Source organism: Salmo salar, chromosome ssa14 (genome assembly GCF_905237065.1).
Source record: "Salmo salar chromosome ssa14, Ssal_v3.1, whole genome shotgun sequence".
NCBI classification, from domain to species: domain Eukaryota; kingdom Metazoa; phylum Chordata; class Actinopteri; order Salmoniformes; family Salmonidae; genus Salmo; species Salmo salar.
In genome coordinates, this window is record NC_059455.1 from 94,963,859 (window position 1) to 94,981,720 (window position 17,862).

The 17,862-nt window shown below is 38.3% G+C and overlaps 1 protein-coding gene across 1 annotated transcript in view; it reads left to right on the top strand.

Annotated features, from left to right (window-relative positions):
• LOC123726888 (CD276 antigen) overlaps positions 1-14,690 on the top strand; it is a 45,954-nt gene extending 31,264 nt beyond the window's left edge. Inside the window, exon 4 of the mRNA XM_045695059.1 lies at positions 13,637-14,690. Coding sequence (XP_045551015.1) covers positions 13,637-13,902 — 266 coding nt within the window. The 3' untranslated portion in view covers positions 13,903-14,690. The remainder of the gene's footprint in view (positions 1-13,636) is intronic.
• The last annotated feature ends 3,172 nt before the right edge of the window (positions 14,691-17,862 follow it).

A 17,862-nucleotide genomic window follows, 5' to 3' on the forward strand; every position in this document is an offset into this window, starting at 1 on the left:
TTTCACCAAGAAGAGGTTGGGAACATAGCTCGAAGAGAATAGGGCGTCCTTCTTCTAAAGTGTTTGTGTAAAAGGTACTCACTGAGAGAGGCTTGTGAACGCTCCCCAGGCAGACGTTGCCTATTATGACCCATCTGAGGCCAAGCTTCTGGGAGTATAGGGGGGGGGGGAAATACAAATACCTCAAAAATGCTATAACTTCAATTTCTCAAACATATGACTATTTTACACCATTTTAAAGACAAGACTCTCGTTAATCTAACCACATTGTTCGATTTCAAAAAGGCTTTACAGCGAAAGCAAAACATTAGATTATGTCAGGAGAGTACCCTACCAAAAATAATCACACAGCCATTTTCAAAGCAAGCATATATGTCACAAAAACCAGAACCACAGCTAAATGCAGCACTAACCTTTGATGATCTTCATCAGATGACACTCCTAGGACATTATGTTATACAATACATGCATGTTTTGTTCAATCAAGTTCATATTTATATCAAAAAACAGCTTTTTACATTAGCATATGACGTTCAGAACTAGCATACCCACAGCAAACTTCCGGTGAATTTACTAAATTACTCACGATTAACGTTCACAAAATACATAACAATTATTTTAAGAATTATAGATACAGAACTCCTTTATGCAATCGCGGTGTCCGATTTTAAAATAGCTTTTCGGTGAAAGCACATTTTGCAATACTCTGAGTAGATAGCCCGGCCATCACAGGCTAGCTATTTTGACACCCACCAAGTTTGGTACTCACCAAACTCAGATTTACTATAAGAAAAATTGGATTACCTTTGCTGTTCTTCATCAGAATGCACTCCCAGGACTTCTACTTAAACAACAAATGTTGGTTTGGTTCCAAATAATCCATAGTTATATCCAAATAGCGGCGTTTTGTTCATGCGTTCAAGACACTATCCGAAGGGTAAAGAAGGGTGATGCGCCCGGCACGTTTCGTGACAAAAAAATTCAAAATATTCCATTACCGTACTTCGAAGCATGTCAAACGCTGTTTAAAATAAATTTTTATGCAATTTTTCTCATAAAATAGCAATAATATTCCGACCGGGAGTCGTTGTTTTCGTTCAAAGACAGAGAAAGTAAAATGGACTCTTCACGTGCATGCGTGCGCCCGTCTCATTGTTCTCAGATCGACCACTTACCAAATGCACTACTGTTTTTCAGCCAGAGACTGGAGAGTCATCATTCAACGTTCTGGCGCCTTCTGAGAGCCTATGGGAGCCTTAGAAAATGTCACGTTACAGCAGAGATCCTTTGTTTTGGATAGAGATGACAAAGAAGGCCAAGAAATGGTCAGAGGGCGCTTCCTGTTTGGAATCTTCTCAGGTTTTGGCCTGCCATATGAGTTCTGTTATACTCACAGACACCATTCAAACAGTTTTAGAAACTTTAGGGTGTTTTCTATCCAGATCAAACAATTATATGCATATATGCAAATGTAGTTACTGGGCAGGAGTAGTAACCAGATTAAATCGGGTACGTTTTTTATCTGGCCGTGCAAATACTGCCCCCTATCCCCAACAGGTTAATCCATTTTAGAATAAGGCTGTAACGTAACAAAATGTGGAAAAAAATCAAGGGGTCTGAATACTTCCCAAATGTATAGTGCCTTCAGAAAGTATTCACACCCCTTGACTTTTTTCACATTTTATTGTGTTACAGCCTGAATTTAAAATGGATTGCCGTAATGTCAAAGTGGAATTATGTGTATAGAATTTTTTACTACATAATTAAAAATGAAAAGCTCAGATGTCTTGAGTTAATAAGTATTTAACCTTTTGTTATGGAAAGCCTAAATAAGTTCAGTAGTAAAACTGTGTTTAGCAAATAACATGGAGTTGCATGGACTAGAGTTCGACTGATTAGGATTTTTCAATACCGATACTGATTATCCTGCCCAGTAACTACATTTGCATATATGCATATAATTGTTTGATCTGGATAGAAAACACCCTAAAGTTTCTAAAACTGTTTGAATGGTGTCTGTGAGTATAACAGAACTCATATGGCAGGCCAAAACCTGAGAAGATTCCAAACAGGAAGCGCCCTCTGACCATTTCTTGGCCTTCTTTGTCATCTCTATCCAAAACAAAGGATCTCTGCTGTAACGTGACATTTTCTAAGGCTCCCATAGGCTCTCAGAAGGCGCCAGAACGTTGAATGATGACTCTCCAGTCTCTGGCTGAAAAACAGTAGTGCATTTGGTAAGTGGTCGATCTGAGAACAATGAGACGGGCGACGCATGCACGTGAAGAGTCCATTTTACTTTCTCTGTCTTTGAACGAAAACAACGACTCCCCGGTCGGAATATTATTGCTATTTTATGAGAAAAATTGCATAAAAATTTATTTTAAACAGCGTTTGACATGCTTCGAAGTACGGTAATGGAATATTTTGAATTTTTTTGTCACGAACGTGCCGGGCGCATCACCCTTCTTTACCCTTCGGATAGTGTCTTGAACGCATGAACAAAACGCCGCTATTTGGATATAACTATGGATTATTTGGAACCAAACCAACATTTGTTGTTTAAGTAGAAGTCCTGGGAGTGCATTCTGATGAAGAACAGCAAAGGTAATCCAATTTTTCTTATAGTAAATCTGAGTTTGGTGAGTACCAAACTTGGTGGGTGTCAAAATAGCTAGCCTGTGATGGCCGGGCTATCTACTCAGAGTATTGCAAAATGTGCTTTCACCGAAAAGCTATTTTAAAATCGGACACCGCGATTGCATAAAGGAGTTCTGTATCTATAATTCTTAAAATAATTGTTATGTATTTTGTGAACGTTAATCGTGAGTAATTTAGTAAATTCACCGGAAGTTTGCGGTGGGTATGCTAGTTCTGAACGTCACATGCTAATGTAAAAGCTGGTTTTTGATATAAATATGAACTTGATTGAACAAAACATGCATGTATTGTATAACATAATGTCCTAGGAGTGTCATCTGATGAAGATCATCAAAGGTTAGTGCTGCATTTAGCTGTGGTTCTGGTTTTTGTGACATATATGCTTGCTTTGAAAATGGCTGTGTGATTATTTTTGGTAGGGTACTCTCCTGACATAATCTAATGTTTTGCTTTCGCTGTAAAGCCTTTTTGAAATCGAACAATGTGGTTAGATTAACGAGAGTCTTGTCTTTAAAATGGTGTAAAATAGTCATATGTTTGAGAAATTGAAGTTATAGCATTTTTGAGGTATTTGTATTTCCCCCCCCCTATACGCCCAGAAGCTTGGCCTCAGATTATATGGAAATACAAATAATCACACGCTATATGTAAACACAAATAATCACACGCTATATGGAAACACAAATAATCACACGCTATATGGAAACACAAATAATCACACGCTATATGGAAACACAAATAATCACACGCTATATGTAAACACAAATAATCACACGCTATATGGAAACACAAATAATCACACGCTATATGGAAACACAAATAATCACACGCTATATGGAAACACAAATAATCACACGCTATATGGAAACACAAATAATCACACGCTATATGGAAACACAAATAATCACACGCTATATGTAAACACAAATAATCACACGCTATATGGAAACACAAATAATCACACGCTATATGGGAATACAAATAATCACACGCTATATGGGAATACAAATAATCACACGCTATATGGAAATACAAATAATCACACGCTATATGGAAACACAAATAATCACACGCTATATGGAAACACAAATAATCACACGCTATATGGAAACACAAATAATCACACGCTTTATGGAAACACAAATAATCACACGCTATATGGAAACACAAATAATCACACGCTATATGGAAACACAAATAATCACACGCTATATGGAAACACAAATAATCACACGCTATATGGGAATACAAATAATCACACGCTATATGGAAATACAAATAATCACACGCTATATGGGAATACAAATAATCATACGCTATATGGGAATACAAATAATCACACGCTATATGGGAATACAAATAATCACACGCTATATGGGAATACAAATAATCACACGCTATATGGGAATACAAATAATCACACGCTATATGGAAACACAAATAATCACACGCTATATGGGAATACAAATAATCACACGCTATATGGAAATACAAATAATCATACGCTATATGGAAACACAAATAATCACACGCTATATGGAAACACAAATAATCACACGCTATATGGAAATACAAATAATCACACGCTATATGGGAATACAAATAATCACACGCTATATGGAAACACAAATAATCACACGCTATATGGAAACACAAATAATCACACGCTATATGGAAACACAAATAATCACACGCTATATGGAAACACAAATAATCACACGCTATATGGAAACACAAATAATCACACGCTATATGGAAACACAAATAATCACACGCTATATGGGAATACAAATAATCACACGCTATATGGGAATACAAATAATCACACGCTATATGGGAATACAAATAATCACACGCTATATGGGAATACAAATAATCACACGCTATATGGAAATACAAATAATCACACGCTATATGGGAATACAAATAATCACACGCTTTATGTAAACACAAATAATCACACGCTATATGGGAATACAAATAATCACACGCTTTATGTAAACACAAATAATCACACGCTATATGGAAACACAAATAATCACACGCTATATGGGAATACAAATAATCACACGCTATATGGGAATACAAATAATCACACGCTTTATGTAAACACAAATAATCACACGCTATATGGAAATACAAATAATCACACGCTATATGGGAACACAAATAATCACACGCTTTATGGAAACACAAATAATCACACGCTATATGTAAACACAAATAATCACACGCTTTATGTAAACACAAATAATCACACGCTATATGGAAACACAAATAATCACACGCTATATGTAAACACAAATAATCACACGCTATATGGAAACACAAATAATCACACGCTTTATGTAAACACAAATAATCACACGCTATATGGAAACACAAATAATCACACGCTATATGGAAACACAAATAATCACACGCTATATGTAAACACAAATAATCACACGCTATATGGAAACACAAATAATCACACGCTTTATGTAAACACAAATAATCACACGCTATATGGAAACACAAATAATCACACGCTATATGGAAACACAAATAATCACACGCTATATGGGAATACAAATAATCACACGCTATATGGGAATACAAATAATCACACGCTATATGGAAACACAAATAATCACACGCTATATGGGAATACAAATAATCACACGCTATATGGAAACACAAATAATCACACGCTATATGGGAATACAAATAATCACACGCTATATGGAAACACAAATAATCACACGCTATATGGAAACACAAATAATCACACGCTATATGGAAACACAAATAATCACACGCTATATGGAAACACAAATAATCACACGCTATATGGAAACACAAATAATCACACGCTATATGGAAACACAAATAATCACACGCTATATGGAAACACAAATAATCACACGCTATATGGAAACACAAATAATCACACGCTTTATGGAAATACAAATAATCACACGCTATATGGAAATACAAATAATCATACGCTATATGTAAACACAAATAATCACACGCTTTATGTAACTTAATTGTGATACAAGGATTAAACAAGACCGATACATGAATATTCCTCCTACTCCTTCATTACTGTCCTAGGCCTATTTCCAATTATGACACTTCGATTTAGGATTTTCATCATAATTTTCATTAAAGGAACAGTGAATCTAAACGTTGAAAAATGTTTCATCAAACATTGGCTCCTCGTTATTGAAAGAGACGGAGCCATCTTCCTGGCCTGGAGGCCCGCATTCGCCATCCCACTGATCGGAGCTCGGAATTGGTCCATATCTCACCATCTGCTGCGTCATCGATCTCTCTAGAGTCCTGGTGATTAAACCTCTCACACATGGGACGAGACAACATCCACACAACACAAGCACACTCATACAGGTGAAAGCAGCCCATAATACAGTTCTTACAACACTTTTCCATTTCCCAAACATGGGATGTGTTATCAGGAATGTACGTGCAGCGATGAACCTAATCATTCTACCTACGCCACCCTCTTCTGCCAATAACATATCGAGAGTCAGTCTATTTTACCAGGTCATGAGAGAGGTGGTGGATAATTGGTCAGAGAACCTCTTTACTGCATCCCCGGTTTCATTCATGAATCTTTGTTGATTATAAAAGATGTCATTAATCCAATCCACATTTCTATTTATTGTCAATCACCAAAATAATGTAGTGTTAAAGCCTTCACATATTTGATTCTTAGCTTTGTATTCATCTGGAACTTCCCTGAGGATGCCAATAGCATCCATCTAGACAAAGCTACTCCCATCCTGATCAAAACTCCTCCTGTGCCTTCTTTAGCCTCCTATAACTGGCCTCTGATGACTAACTTGAACTGGTTGGACCAATAACCCCGGGGCGCAAGTTCCTAACCAGCCTTTGTGGTAATTTCTGTCGTATGCATCCTTTGCTGGTACTAGCCCACCCTACATCAGCTGTGAGGTTAAGAATGTTCTATTCATCTTTCAAACCTAATTCAGTCACATTAACGATTACTTTCAGCCATTAAAATCATCTAAGTTCTCGGTGCCATTCTTGTATCTATAACACTGGTATTCATCCGGAGTTAAGGTGAACCGAGGTGTGTTGGCTGAGTACTTCAATCTGGCCAACCCCAATTCCTGTACAGTTGTCTTCTTTCCCAGGAAATTGTTTAATGTTTACCTTAAACCTACATCCTGATCTTTTTTGATTCCTTATTCTGTACATCACTCATCAGTGTATTATATAGTTTATCTTTTTATCCTTATAAATGACAAGGTATCGTATGATTAGTACCAGAAGGTGGTGGATCTGAATGTATCGGAAAGGTTACTAAAACTATGATGCAGCTCAGAGTCTCTACTCTTCCCAAAAACCGCCAACCCTCTCCTGCCCTTAGTCTCTCTGCAAGGTACCACCCCATACTCACACCTCTAGGAGCACACACGGTGATGAACGGTTGGGATAGGAAATCTTCGTTAAGGAGGTAACCCCCGGACCTTATTGGTACTCGGTTCTTCTCCTAACTCTGTGGGTGATCAGCAGTGCTCATATGTGTACATACCTTCTTGCAGTGGGTAACGTGGACCCAAGTGACTCTCTCAGCTTTCCTAATGGCAAAGGCAGTGGTTTAACAGCACCTGGTATGGGCCTTCCCAACGGTGTTGCTTCCAGTTTTTTCTCCTCAGGGACTGGATCCACACCCAGTCTCCTGGTTGGATTGAGTGAATCACCTTCTCCTGTAATTCACCTGTTGGACACAAAATCTTGGACATACGGGTTTGGTTAAAAAACTGTCTTCTCACTAGTTCTGTTAGTATTTCTTCAACTTCTATGTCTACCTGTTCTGGTATCTCTATTCTCCCTAACTCTGGTATTCTATAGGCTCTACCTGATTAGCTAAAATGTCCTCCATCATTTAAAGAGATTGCTCCTAGTAAACCAACTCTAGGGATAATATCTTGACTTAATATTTTAGCTACCATAATCATGTCCACCAAGTAAGTTGGGAACGCTTCTACCCATTTGCTATACTTATTTATTATTGTTAAACACCCCTTCTTCCCCTCATTTCGGAATAGTTCAATAAGTCCAAATCAAAATGTTGGAATGGATCTTCTTACAAAAAAAAAAATTGTTCAAGTAATTATCCTCTAGGCCATCACTCTTTCCTAACTACTCTACTATACTTCCCTCCCCTTGATACATTGCTTAGCCTATGTATCAACATTGCTGCATATCCATACAATGTCTTTGGTAGGATATGTAAATTATCCTTAAGTAAATTATCCTTCTCTTGTAGGATGCCCCCTTTCATTTTCCACATGTCCAATTCTCCCTGAGGCCTTCATCCTCGGCTATTCTGTAACAATTCTCTGTCAAGTGTTTTATCTTCTTTAACCTGTTGGGTCTAGGGGGCAGCATTTGCACGTCTGGATAAAAAAAATGTACCCGATTTAATCTGGTTACTAATCCTACCCAGTAACTAGAATATGCATATACTTATTATATATGGATAGAAAACACTCTAAAGTTTCCAAAACTGTTTGAATGGTGTCTGTGAGTATAACAGAACTCATTTGGCAGGCAAAACCCTGAGACATTTTCTGACAGGAAGTGGATACCTGATGTGTTGTATTGACTTTAAACCTATCCCATTGAAAAACACAGGGGTTTAGGAATATTTTGGCACTTCCTATTGCTTCCACTAGATGTCACCAGCCTTTACAAAGTGTTTTGAGTCTTCTGGAGGGAGATCTGACCGAACAAGAGCCATGGAACGGTGATGTCCCATTAGACACCTGGCGCGCTACTTCATGTTGGGTACCCTCGTTCCAATACGTTATAAAAGACTATGCATTCGTCCACCTTGAATATTATTCATGTTCTGGTTAAAAAGGCCCTAATGATTTATGCTATACAACGTTTGACATGTTTGAACGAACGGAAATATTTTTTTCCCCTCGTTCATGACGAGAAGTCCGGCTGGCTTACATCATGTGCTAACGAGACGGAGATTTTTGGACATAAATGATGAGCTTTTTTGAACAAAACTACATTCGTTATGGACCTGTGATACCTGGAAGTGACATCTGATGAAGAGAATCAAAGGTAATGGATTATTTACATAGTATTTTCGATTTTAGATCTCCCCAACATGACGTCTAGTCTGTATCGCAACGCGTATTTTTCTGGGCACAGTGCTCAGATTATTGCAAAGTGTGATTTCCCAGTAAGGTTATTTTTAAATCTGGCAAGTTGATTGCGTTCAAAAGATGTAAATCTATAATTCTTTAAATGACAATATAATATTTTACCAATGTTTTCTAATTTTAATTATTTAATTTGTGACGCTGACTTGACTGCCGGTTATTGGAGGGAAACGATTTCCTCAACATCAATGCCATAGTAAAACGCTGTTTTTGGATATAAATATCAACTTGATAGAACTAAAAATGCATGCATTGTCTAACATAATGTCCTAGGAGTGTCATCTGATGGAGATTGTAAAAGGTTAGTGTATCATTTTAGCTGGTTTTATGGTTTTGGTGACCCTGTCTTTGACTTGACAAAACATTACACACAACTCTTGTAAATGTACTGTCCTAACATACTCTAAATTTATGCTTTCGCCGTAAAACCTTTTTGAAATCGTAAAACGTGGTTAGATTAAGGAGATGTTTATCTTTCAAATGGTGTAACATAGTTGTATTTTTGAAAAATTTGAATTTTGACATTTATTTGGATTCAAATTTGCCGCTCTTGAAATGCACCTGCTGTTGATGGAGTGCACCACGGGTGGCACGCTAGCGTCCCACCTAGCCCCAAGAGGTTAACCTCTCTAGGCTAGGCGGGACGAATTCGTCCCACCTACGTAACAGCCACTGCCAGCCTGTGGCGCGATTTTCAAAACCTTAAAAATCCTATTACTTCAATTTCTCAAACATATGACTATTTTACAGCCATTTAAAGACAAGACTCTCATTAATCTAACCACACTGTCCGATTTCAAAAAGGCTTTACAACGAAAGCAAAACATTAGATTATGTCAGCAGAGTACCAAGCCAGAAATAATCAGACACCCATTTTTCAAGCCAGCATATAATGTCACCAAAACCCAGAAGACAGCTAAATGCAGCACTCACCTTTGATGATCTTCATCAGATGACAACCCTAGGACATTATGTTATACAATACATGCATGTTTTGTTCAATCAAGTTCATATTTATATCAAAAACCAGCTTTTTACATTAGCATGTGACGTTCAGAACTAGCATACCCCCGCACACTTCCGGGGAATTCGCTAACATTTTACTAAATTACTCACGATAAACATTCACAAAAAGCATAACAATTATTTTAAGAATTATAGATACAGACCTCCTCTATGCACTCGATATGTCCGATTTTAAAATAGCTTTTTGGTGAAAGCACATTTTGCAATATTCTAAGTACATAGCCCAGGCATCACGGGCTCGCTATTTAGACACCCGGCAAGTTTAGCACTCACCATAATCATATTTACTATTATAAAAGTTTGATTACCTTTTGTTGTCTTCGTCAGAATGCACACCCAGGACTGCTACTTCAATAACAAATGTTGGTTTGGTCCAAAATAATCCATCGTTATATCCGAATAGCGGCGTTTTGTTCGTGCGTTCCAGACACTATCCGAAATAGTAAATGATAGAGATGGAAAAGAAGTTCAAGAAATGGTCAGACAGGCCACTTCCTGTAAAGGAATCTCTCAGGTTTTGACCTGCCATTTGAGTTCTGTTATACTCACAGACACCATTCAAACAGTTTTAGAAAATTTAGGGTGTTTTCTATCCATATGTAATAAGTATATGCATATTCTAGTTACTGGGTAGGAGTGGTAACCAGATTAAATCGGGTATGTTTTTTATCCAGCCGTGTCAATACTGCCCCCTAGCCCTAACAGGTTAACCTCTTGGGGCTAGGTGGGACGCTAGCGTGCCACCCGTGGTGCACTCCATCAACAGCAGGTGCATTTCAAGAGCGGCAAATTTGAATCCAAATAAACGTCAAAATTCAAATTTTTCAAAAATACAACTATTTTACACCATTTGAAAGATAAACATCTCCTTAATCTAACCACGTTTTACGATTTCAAAAAGGTTTTACGGCGAAAGCATAAATTTAGAGTATGTTAGGACAGTACATTTACAAGAGTTGTGTGTAATGTTTTGTCAAGTCAAAGACAGGGTCACCAAAACCATAAAACCAGCTAAAATGATGCACTAACCTTTTACAATCTCCATCAGATGACACTCCTAGGACATTATGTTAGACAATGCATGCATTTTTAGTTCTATCAAGTTCATATTTATATCCAAAAACAGCGTTTTACTATGGCATTGATGTTGAGGAAATCGTTTCCCTCCAATAACCGGCAGTCAAGTCAGCGTAACAAATTAAATAATTAAAATTAGAAAACATTGGTAAAATATTATATTGTCATTTAAAGAATTATAGATTTACATCTCTTGAACGCAATCAACTTGCCAGATTTAAAAATAACCTTACTGGGAAATCACACTTTGCAATAATCTGAGCACTGCGCCCAGAAAAATACGCGTTGCGATACAGACTAGACGTCATGTTGGGGAGATCTAAAATCGAAAATACTATGTAAATAATCCATTACCTTTGATTCTCTTCATCAGATGTCACTTCCAGGTATCACAGGTCCATAACGAATGTAGTTTTGTTCAAAAAAGCTCATCATTTATGTCCAAAAATCTCCGTCTCGTTAGCACATGATGTAAGCCAGCCGGACTTCTCGTCATGAACGAGGGGAAAAATATATTTCCGTTCGTTCAAACATGTCAAACGTTGTATAGCATAAATCATTAGGGCCTTTTTAACCAGAACATGAATAATATTCAAGGTGGACGAATGCATACTCTTTTATAACGTATTGGAACGAGGGTACCCAACATGAACTCGCGCGCCAGGTGTCTAATGGGACATCATCGTTCCATGGCTCTTGTTCGGTCAGATCTCCCTCCAGAAGACTCAAAACACTTTGTAAAGGCTGGTGACATCTAGTGGAAGCAATAGGAAGTGCCAAAATATTCCTAAACCCCTGTGTTTTTCAATGGGATAGGTTTAAAGTCAATACAACACATCAGGTATCCACTTCCTGTCAGAAAATGTCTCAGGGTTTTGCCTGCCAAATGAGTTCTGTTATACTCACAGACACCATTCAAACAGTTTTGGAAACTTTAGAGTGTTTTCTATCCATATATAATAAGTATATGCATATTCTAGTTACTGGGTAGGATTAGTAACCAGATTAAATCGGGTACATTTTTTTTATCCAGACGTGCAAATGCTGCCCCCTAGACCCAACAGGTTAACTTTTATTTATCTAGGCAAGTCAGTTAAGAACAAATTCTTATTTACAATGACGGCCTACATCGAGACGACGCAGGGCCAATTGTGCACCGCTCTGTGGGACTCCCAATCACGGCCTGTTGTGATACAGCCTGGAATCGAACCAGGGTGTCTGTAGTGATGCCTCTATCACTGAGATGCAGTGCCTTAGACTGCTGCGTCACTTGGGAGCCCAAAGGATAAATGTTGCACAATCCAGGTGTGGAAAGCTCTTAAAGTTACCTGACAAAGCTTGAGAGGATCTGCAGAGAAGAATGGGAGAAACTCCCCAAATACATGTGTGCCAAGCGTGTAGCATCATACCTAAGAAGACTCGAGGCTGTAGTCTCTGCCAAAGGTGCTTGCACAAAGTACTGAGTAAAGGGTCTGAATACTTATGTAAATGTGATATTTCCTGTTTTTTTTATTTATACATTTGCAAAAAGAAACTGTTTTTGCTTCGTCATTATGGAGTATTGTGTGTAGATTGATGAGAAAAAAACTAGTTAATTCATTTTAGAATAAGTCTGTAACATTACTAAATGTGGAAAAAGTAAATGGGGTCTGAAAAGTTTCCTCCGGGATGCTGGCCTTCTAGGCAGAGTTGCAACGAAAAAGCCATATCTCAGACTGGCCAATAAAAAGAAAAGATTAAGATGGGCAAAAGAACACAGACACTGGACAGAGGAACTCTGCCTAGAAGGCCAGCATCCTGTAGTCGCCTCTTCACTGTTGACGTTGAGACTGGTGTTTTGCGAGTACTATTTAATGAAGCTGCCAGTTGAGGACTTGTGAGGCGTCTGTTTCTCAAACTAGACACTCTAATGTACTTGTCCTCTTGCTCTGTTGTGCACCGGGGCCTCCCACTCTTTCTATTCTGGTTAGAGACAGTTTGCGCTGTTCTGTGAAGGGAGTAGTCCACAGCGTTGTACGAGATCTTCAGTTTCTTGGCAATTTCTTGCATGGAATAGCCTTCATTTCTCAGAACAAGAATAGACTGACTAGTTTCAGAAGAAAGTTATTTGTTTCTGGCCATTTTGATCCTGTAATCGAACCCACAAATGCTGATGCTCCAGATACTCAACTAGTCTAAAGAGGGCCAGTTTTATTGCTTCTTTAATCAGAACAACAGTTTTCAACTGTGCTGCCATAATTGCAAAAGGGTTTCCTAATGATCAATTAGCCTTTTAATATGATAAACTTGCTTAGCTAACACAACGTGCCATTGGAACACAGGAGTGATGGTTGCTGATAATGGGCCTCTGTACGCCTATGTAGATATTCCATTTTTTTTAAAAATCGAACGTCTCCAGCTACTATAGCCATTTACAACATTAACAATGTCTTCATTGTATTTGTGATCAATTTGATGTTATTTTAATGGACAAAATAAATTGTGGTTCTTTCAAAAACAAGGACATTTCTAAGTGACCCCAAACTTTTGAACGGTAGTATATATATACCGGGTGCGTTTAATAATGACATATTATATTACTACCTTCTTCAGGGTGGATATATACTGCGTGTGTTTAATAATTTTGCCACTGTTTATCATTTGTTCTTTTGTGTCAACAGAGTCAAGCAGTAGAATCGATGACGACTGTCCCAGAGACAGATCTACACTGCTGATGTTGTTCATCCCTGCCGGAGGCTTGGTTATCTTCCTCATATTCCTTTACTTACGACACAAACGGACATGGAAAGCCACGTCTAAATCACAAAATATGACAAAAATAACTGGGCGTAAACAAACTTGTGACAAGAACACTGGTCCTCTAAAGTCAAGGACATCCAACTGCGATTCGGACGTCTCACCTCCAAGCCCAGTACATGAAATTTAAGGGACTCCATTGATCATTCTCTGTGTTTCTGTTCTAGTAGTCTCATGGTAACATGCTTCCTAGGGCTGAGAATGCTGCAAATCCAGTCGGCAGTCTAGCAGTAACAATGAATCACTGTTTCATTAGGTGGTTTTAACATTAAATGACTCTTTCTTCTCTTCATTGCCTAACACGTTATCACTGGGTCAGATTACTGGAAAGGGAACAAAGCTTCTATTGAGAGAGAGTCTCATTACAGACCTGAGGGGAAACAATCTGACAGATTTGGTGGGAGGGGCCCCTAACAACAATCCAGAACAGTGTTTATGGGAAACGACAGACATTTGTTGACAATATTTACATTTATTTTCCTGTGTAAAGTGCATTGAAAGTATTCAGAACCCTTGACTTTTTCGACATTTTGTTACATTTACAGCCTTATTTTCCTCATCAATCTACACACAATATCCCATAATGACAAAGTAAAAACAGGTTTTAAGAAATTTTGTCAAATGTAAAAAAAAAAAAAACAGCTTCTTTACGTAAATATTCAGACCCTTCGCTATGAGACTTTAAATGGAGCTCAGGTGCATCCCGTTTCCATTGATCATCCTTGAGATGTTTCTACAACTTGATTACACAGCATATGGTTCAGCATATGGTTCAGCAAGAGTCCACCTGTGGTAAATTCAATTGATTCGACATGATTTGGAAAGGCACAAACCTGTCTATATAAGGTCCCACAGTTGACAGTGCAAAGTCAAAGTAAAAACCAAGCCATGAGGTCGAAGGAATTGTCCGTAGAGCTCCGAGACAGGATTGTGTCGATGCAGATCTGAGGAAGGGTAACTAAACATTTCTGCAGCATTCAAGGTCCCCAAGAACACAGGGGCCTCCATCATTCTTGAATGGAAGAAGTTTGGAACCACCAATACTCTTCCTAGAGCTGGCCGCCCAGCCAAACTGAGCAATCGGGAGAAGGGCCTTGGTCAGGGAGATGATCAAGAACCCGATGGTCACTCTGACAGCGCTCCAGAGTTCTTCTGTGGAGATGGGAGAACCTTCCAGAAGGGCAACCATCTTTGCAGCACTCCACCAATCAGGCCTTTATGGTAGCGTGGCCAGACGGAAGCCACTCCTCAGTAAAAGGCACATAACAGCCCGCTTGGAGTTTGCCAAGAGGAACATAAAAACTCTCAGACCATGAGAAACAAGATTCTCTGGTCTGATGAAACCAAGAGTGAACTCTTTGGCCTGAATGCCAAGTGTCACATCTGGAGGAAACCTGGTACCATCCCTACAGTGAAGCATGGTGGTGGCAGCATCAGTCTGTTGTGATGTTTTTCAGCGGCAGGGACTGAGAGACTAGTCAGGATTGGGGGAAAGATGAACAGAGCAAAGTACAGAGATCCTTGATGAAAACCTGCTCCAGATGTTTTTCAGACTGGGGCGAAGGTTCCCCTTCCAACAGGACAATGACCCTAAGCACACAGCCAAGACAATGCAGGAGTGGCTTCGGGACAAGCCTCTGAATGTCCTTGAGTGGCCCAGCCAGAGCCCGGACTTGAACCCGATCGAACATCTCTGGAGAGACCTGAAAATAGCTGTGCAGCGACGCTCCCCATCCAACCTGACAGAGCTTGAGTGGATCTGCAGAGAAGAATGGGAGAAACTCCCCAAATACAGGTGTGCCAAGCTTGTAGCGTCATACCCAAGAAGACTCGAGGCTGTAGTCGCTGCTAAAGGTGCTTCAGCAAAGTACTGAGTAAAGGGTCTGAATACTTATGTAAATGTGATATTTCAGGGGTTTTTTAATTCTAAAAACCTGTTGTGGCTTTGTCATTATGTGGTTTTGTGTTTAGATTGATTATAAAACACATTTTTTAATCAATTTTAGAATAAGGCTGTAACGTAACAAAATGTAGAACAAGTCAAGGGGCACACCTGTATTGTACAATATTTGCCCATTTATTATTTTTACAATTCTTCAATCTCCAACAAATTGGTTGTTGATCATTGCTTGATTATTTTCCCTTAACCCTACCATCCCTTACCTAATTGGAGTAAACTAATGGACAACAACACTTAGGCTTCTACTTCCAGCTTATACATTCTATATACATTTTACGGACACAGTATAGTTTGAAATAGTTGTCTTTTGTCCCATCTTTCAGCTCCACTCAACCCCTCCCATCTATCTCTGAACACCATCCAGTTGTGATTTCTATTTGCCGTATATTTTTCAACTGTGCTGTGATGTTTCACAAAAGTTCTGAACCTTTCTATTCTCATAGATTCTACATATTGTAAATTAAATATCTTTTTTTTTGCTAAGAGTATTATACTATTATTTCAATTGACTATGACTTTTTAAAATCACCCAGCAGTGCTATTTGCTCCAGGTAAATATTGCAGTTCTTCAGCCATTCCTGGACCTGTGACCAAAAACAACCTACATATGGACAGTACAAAAACAAATGATCTAATGATTCTGTCTCTTCGCAGAAAAATCTGCAGAGCTGGTATAGTTGTATCCCCCATATAAATAACATTCCATTGGTTGCAAAAGTTTTGTATAATAATTCAAATTTAAGTTTTGAATCCAGCATTTGTGTATATCAGTTGATAAACCATGTGCCATGGAATTTGTAAATTGAAAATTTCTTCCCAACAATTTTGCAATCCATATTGCACAGCTGTCAATTTTTTGGTCCTTAATTGAAATTGTTATGCTTTTTATTTATCGCAATTATCTTTAGCCAATTTTAGTCTTTAATGCAGGGCCAACAGTAAAGTTCCTTACTTTCCTCTTCCATTTTTGCAGTAATGCTGCAATAAATTGGTTCTAATTTTGAGTAGAGCAGATATTTCCATACATTTATTTAGCTACATGTGTGAAATAACTCCACCAGTCCTATTTATGAAGATACCATTTCTTCTTTGTATATAATCCATTTGTATATTTCAGTTTAAGCATAATATTTGTTGTAATATCTGTTCTGTGTTTTCTGGTGGATTAAACTGAAATTGCAATCAACCTTCTATGGCTTGTTTGAAAAATAGCAATATTTTGGAGATTATTTTATTTTCAAATAACCGAAAGTGAGAGGTTGTAATCTGAATAAAGGGAAAAAGGCCATTCTTGAACATGAGGTGAGACATTCTTACTAATCGGCTTTTCAAGACGATTTAAGTCAAAACTGTAACTAGGCCACTGGATTTTTTTGGTTTCAGTCTTGTTACAGGTTCTTTTACTGTCTCAACCTGTGTGAAACCAGACAATGTAATTCAAGGAGTCAGCCTGAGGTCAGGAAAACAACAATAATGAGTGTCTGACTTGGCTTTAGGCAGACAATAGTCTCCCAGGCTTTAGGCAGACAATAGTCTCCCAGGCTTTAGGCAGACAATAGTCTCCCAGGCTTTAGGCAGACAATAGTCTCCCAGGCTTTAGGCAGACAATAGTCTCCCAGGCTTTAGGCAGACAATATCTCCCAGGCTTTAGGCAGACAATAGTCTATATATACACATATACATACATATATATATATATATATATATACATACACTTACATATATACAGTGGGGAGAACAATTATTTGATACACTGCCAATTTTGCAGGATTTCCTACTTACAAAGCATGTAGAGGTCTGTAATTTTTATCATAGGTACACTTCAACTGTGGGAGACAGAATCTAAAAATCCAGAAAATCACATTGTATGATTTTTAAGTAATTAATTTGCATTTTATTGCATGACATAAGTATTTGATCACCTACCAACCAGTAAGAATTCCGGCTCTCACAGACCTGTTAGTTTTTCTTTAAGAAGCCCTCCTGTTCTCCACTCATTACCTGTATTAACTGCACCTGTTTGAACTCGTTACCTGTATAAAACACACCTGTCCACACACTCAATCAAACAGACTCCAACCTCTCCACAATGGCCAAGACCAGAGAGCTGTGTAAGGACATCAGGGATAA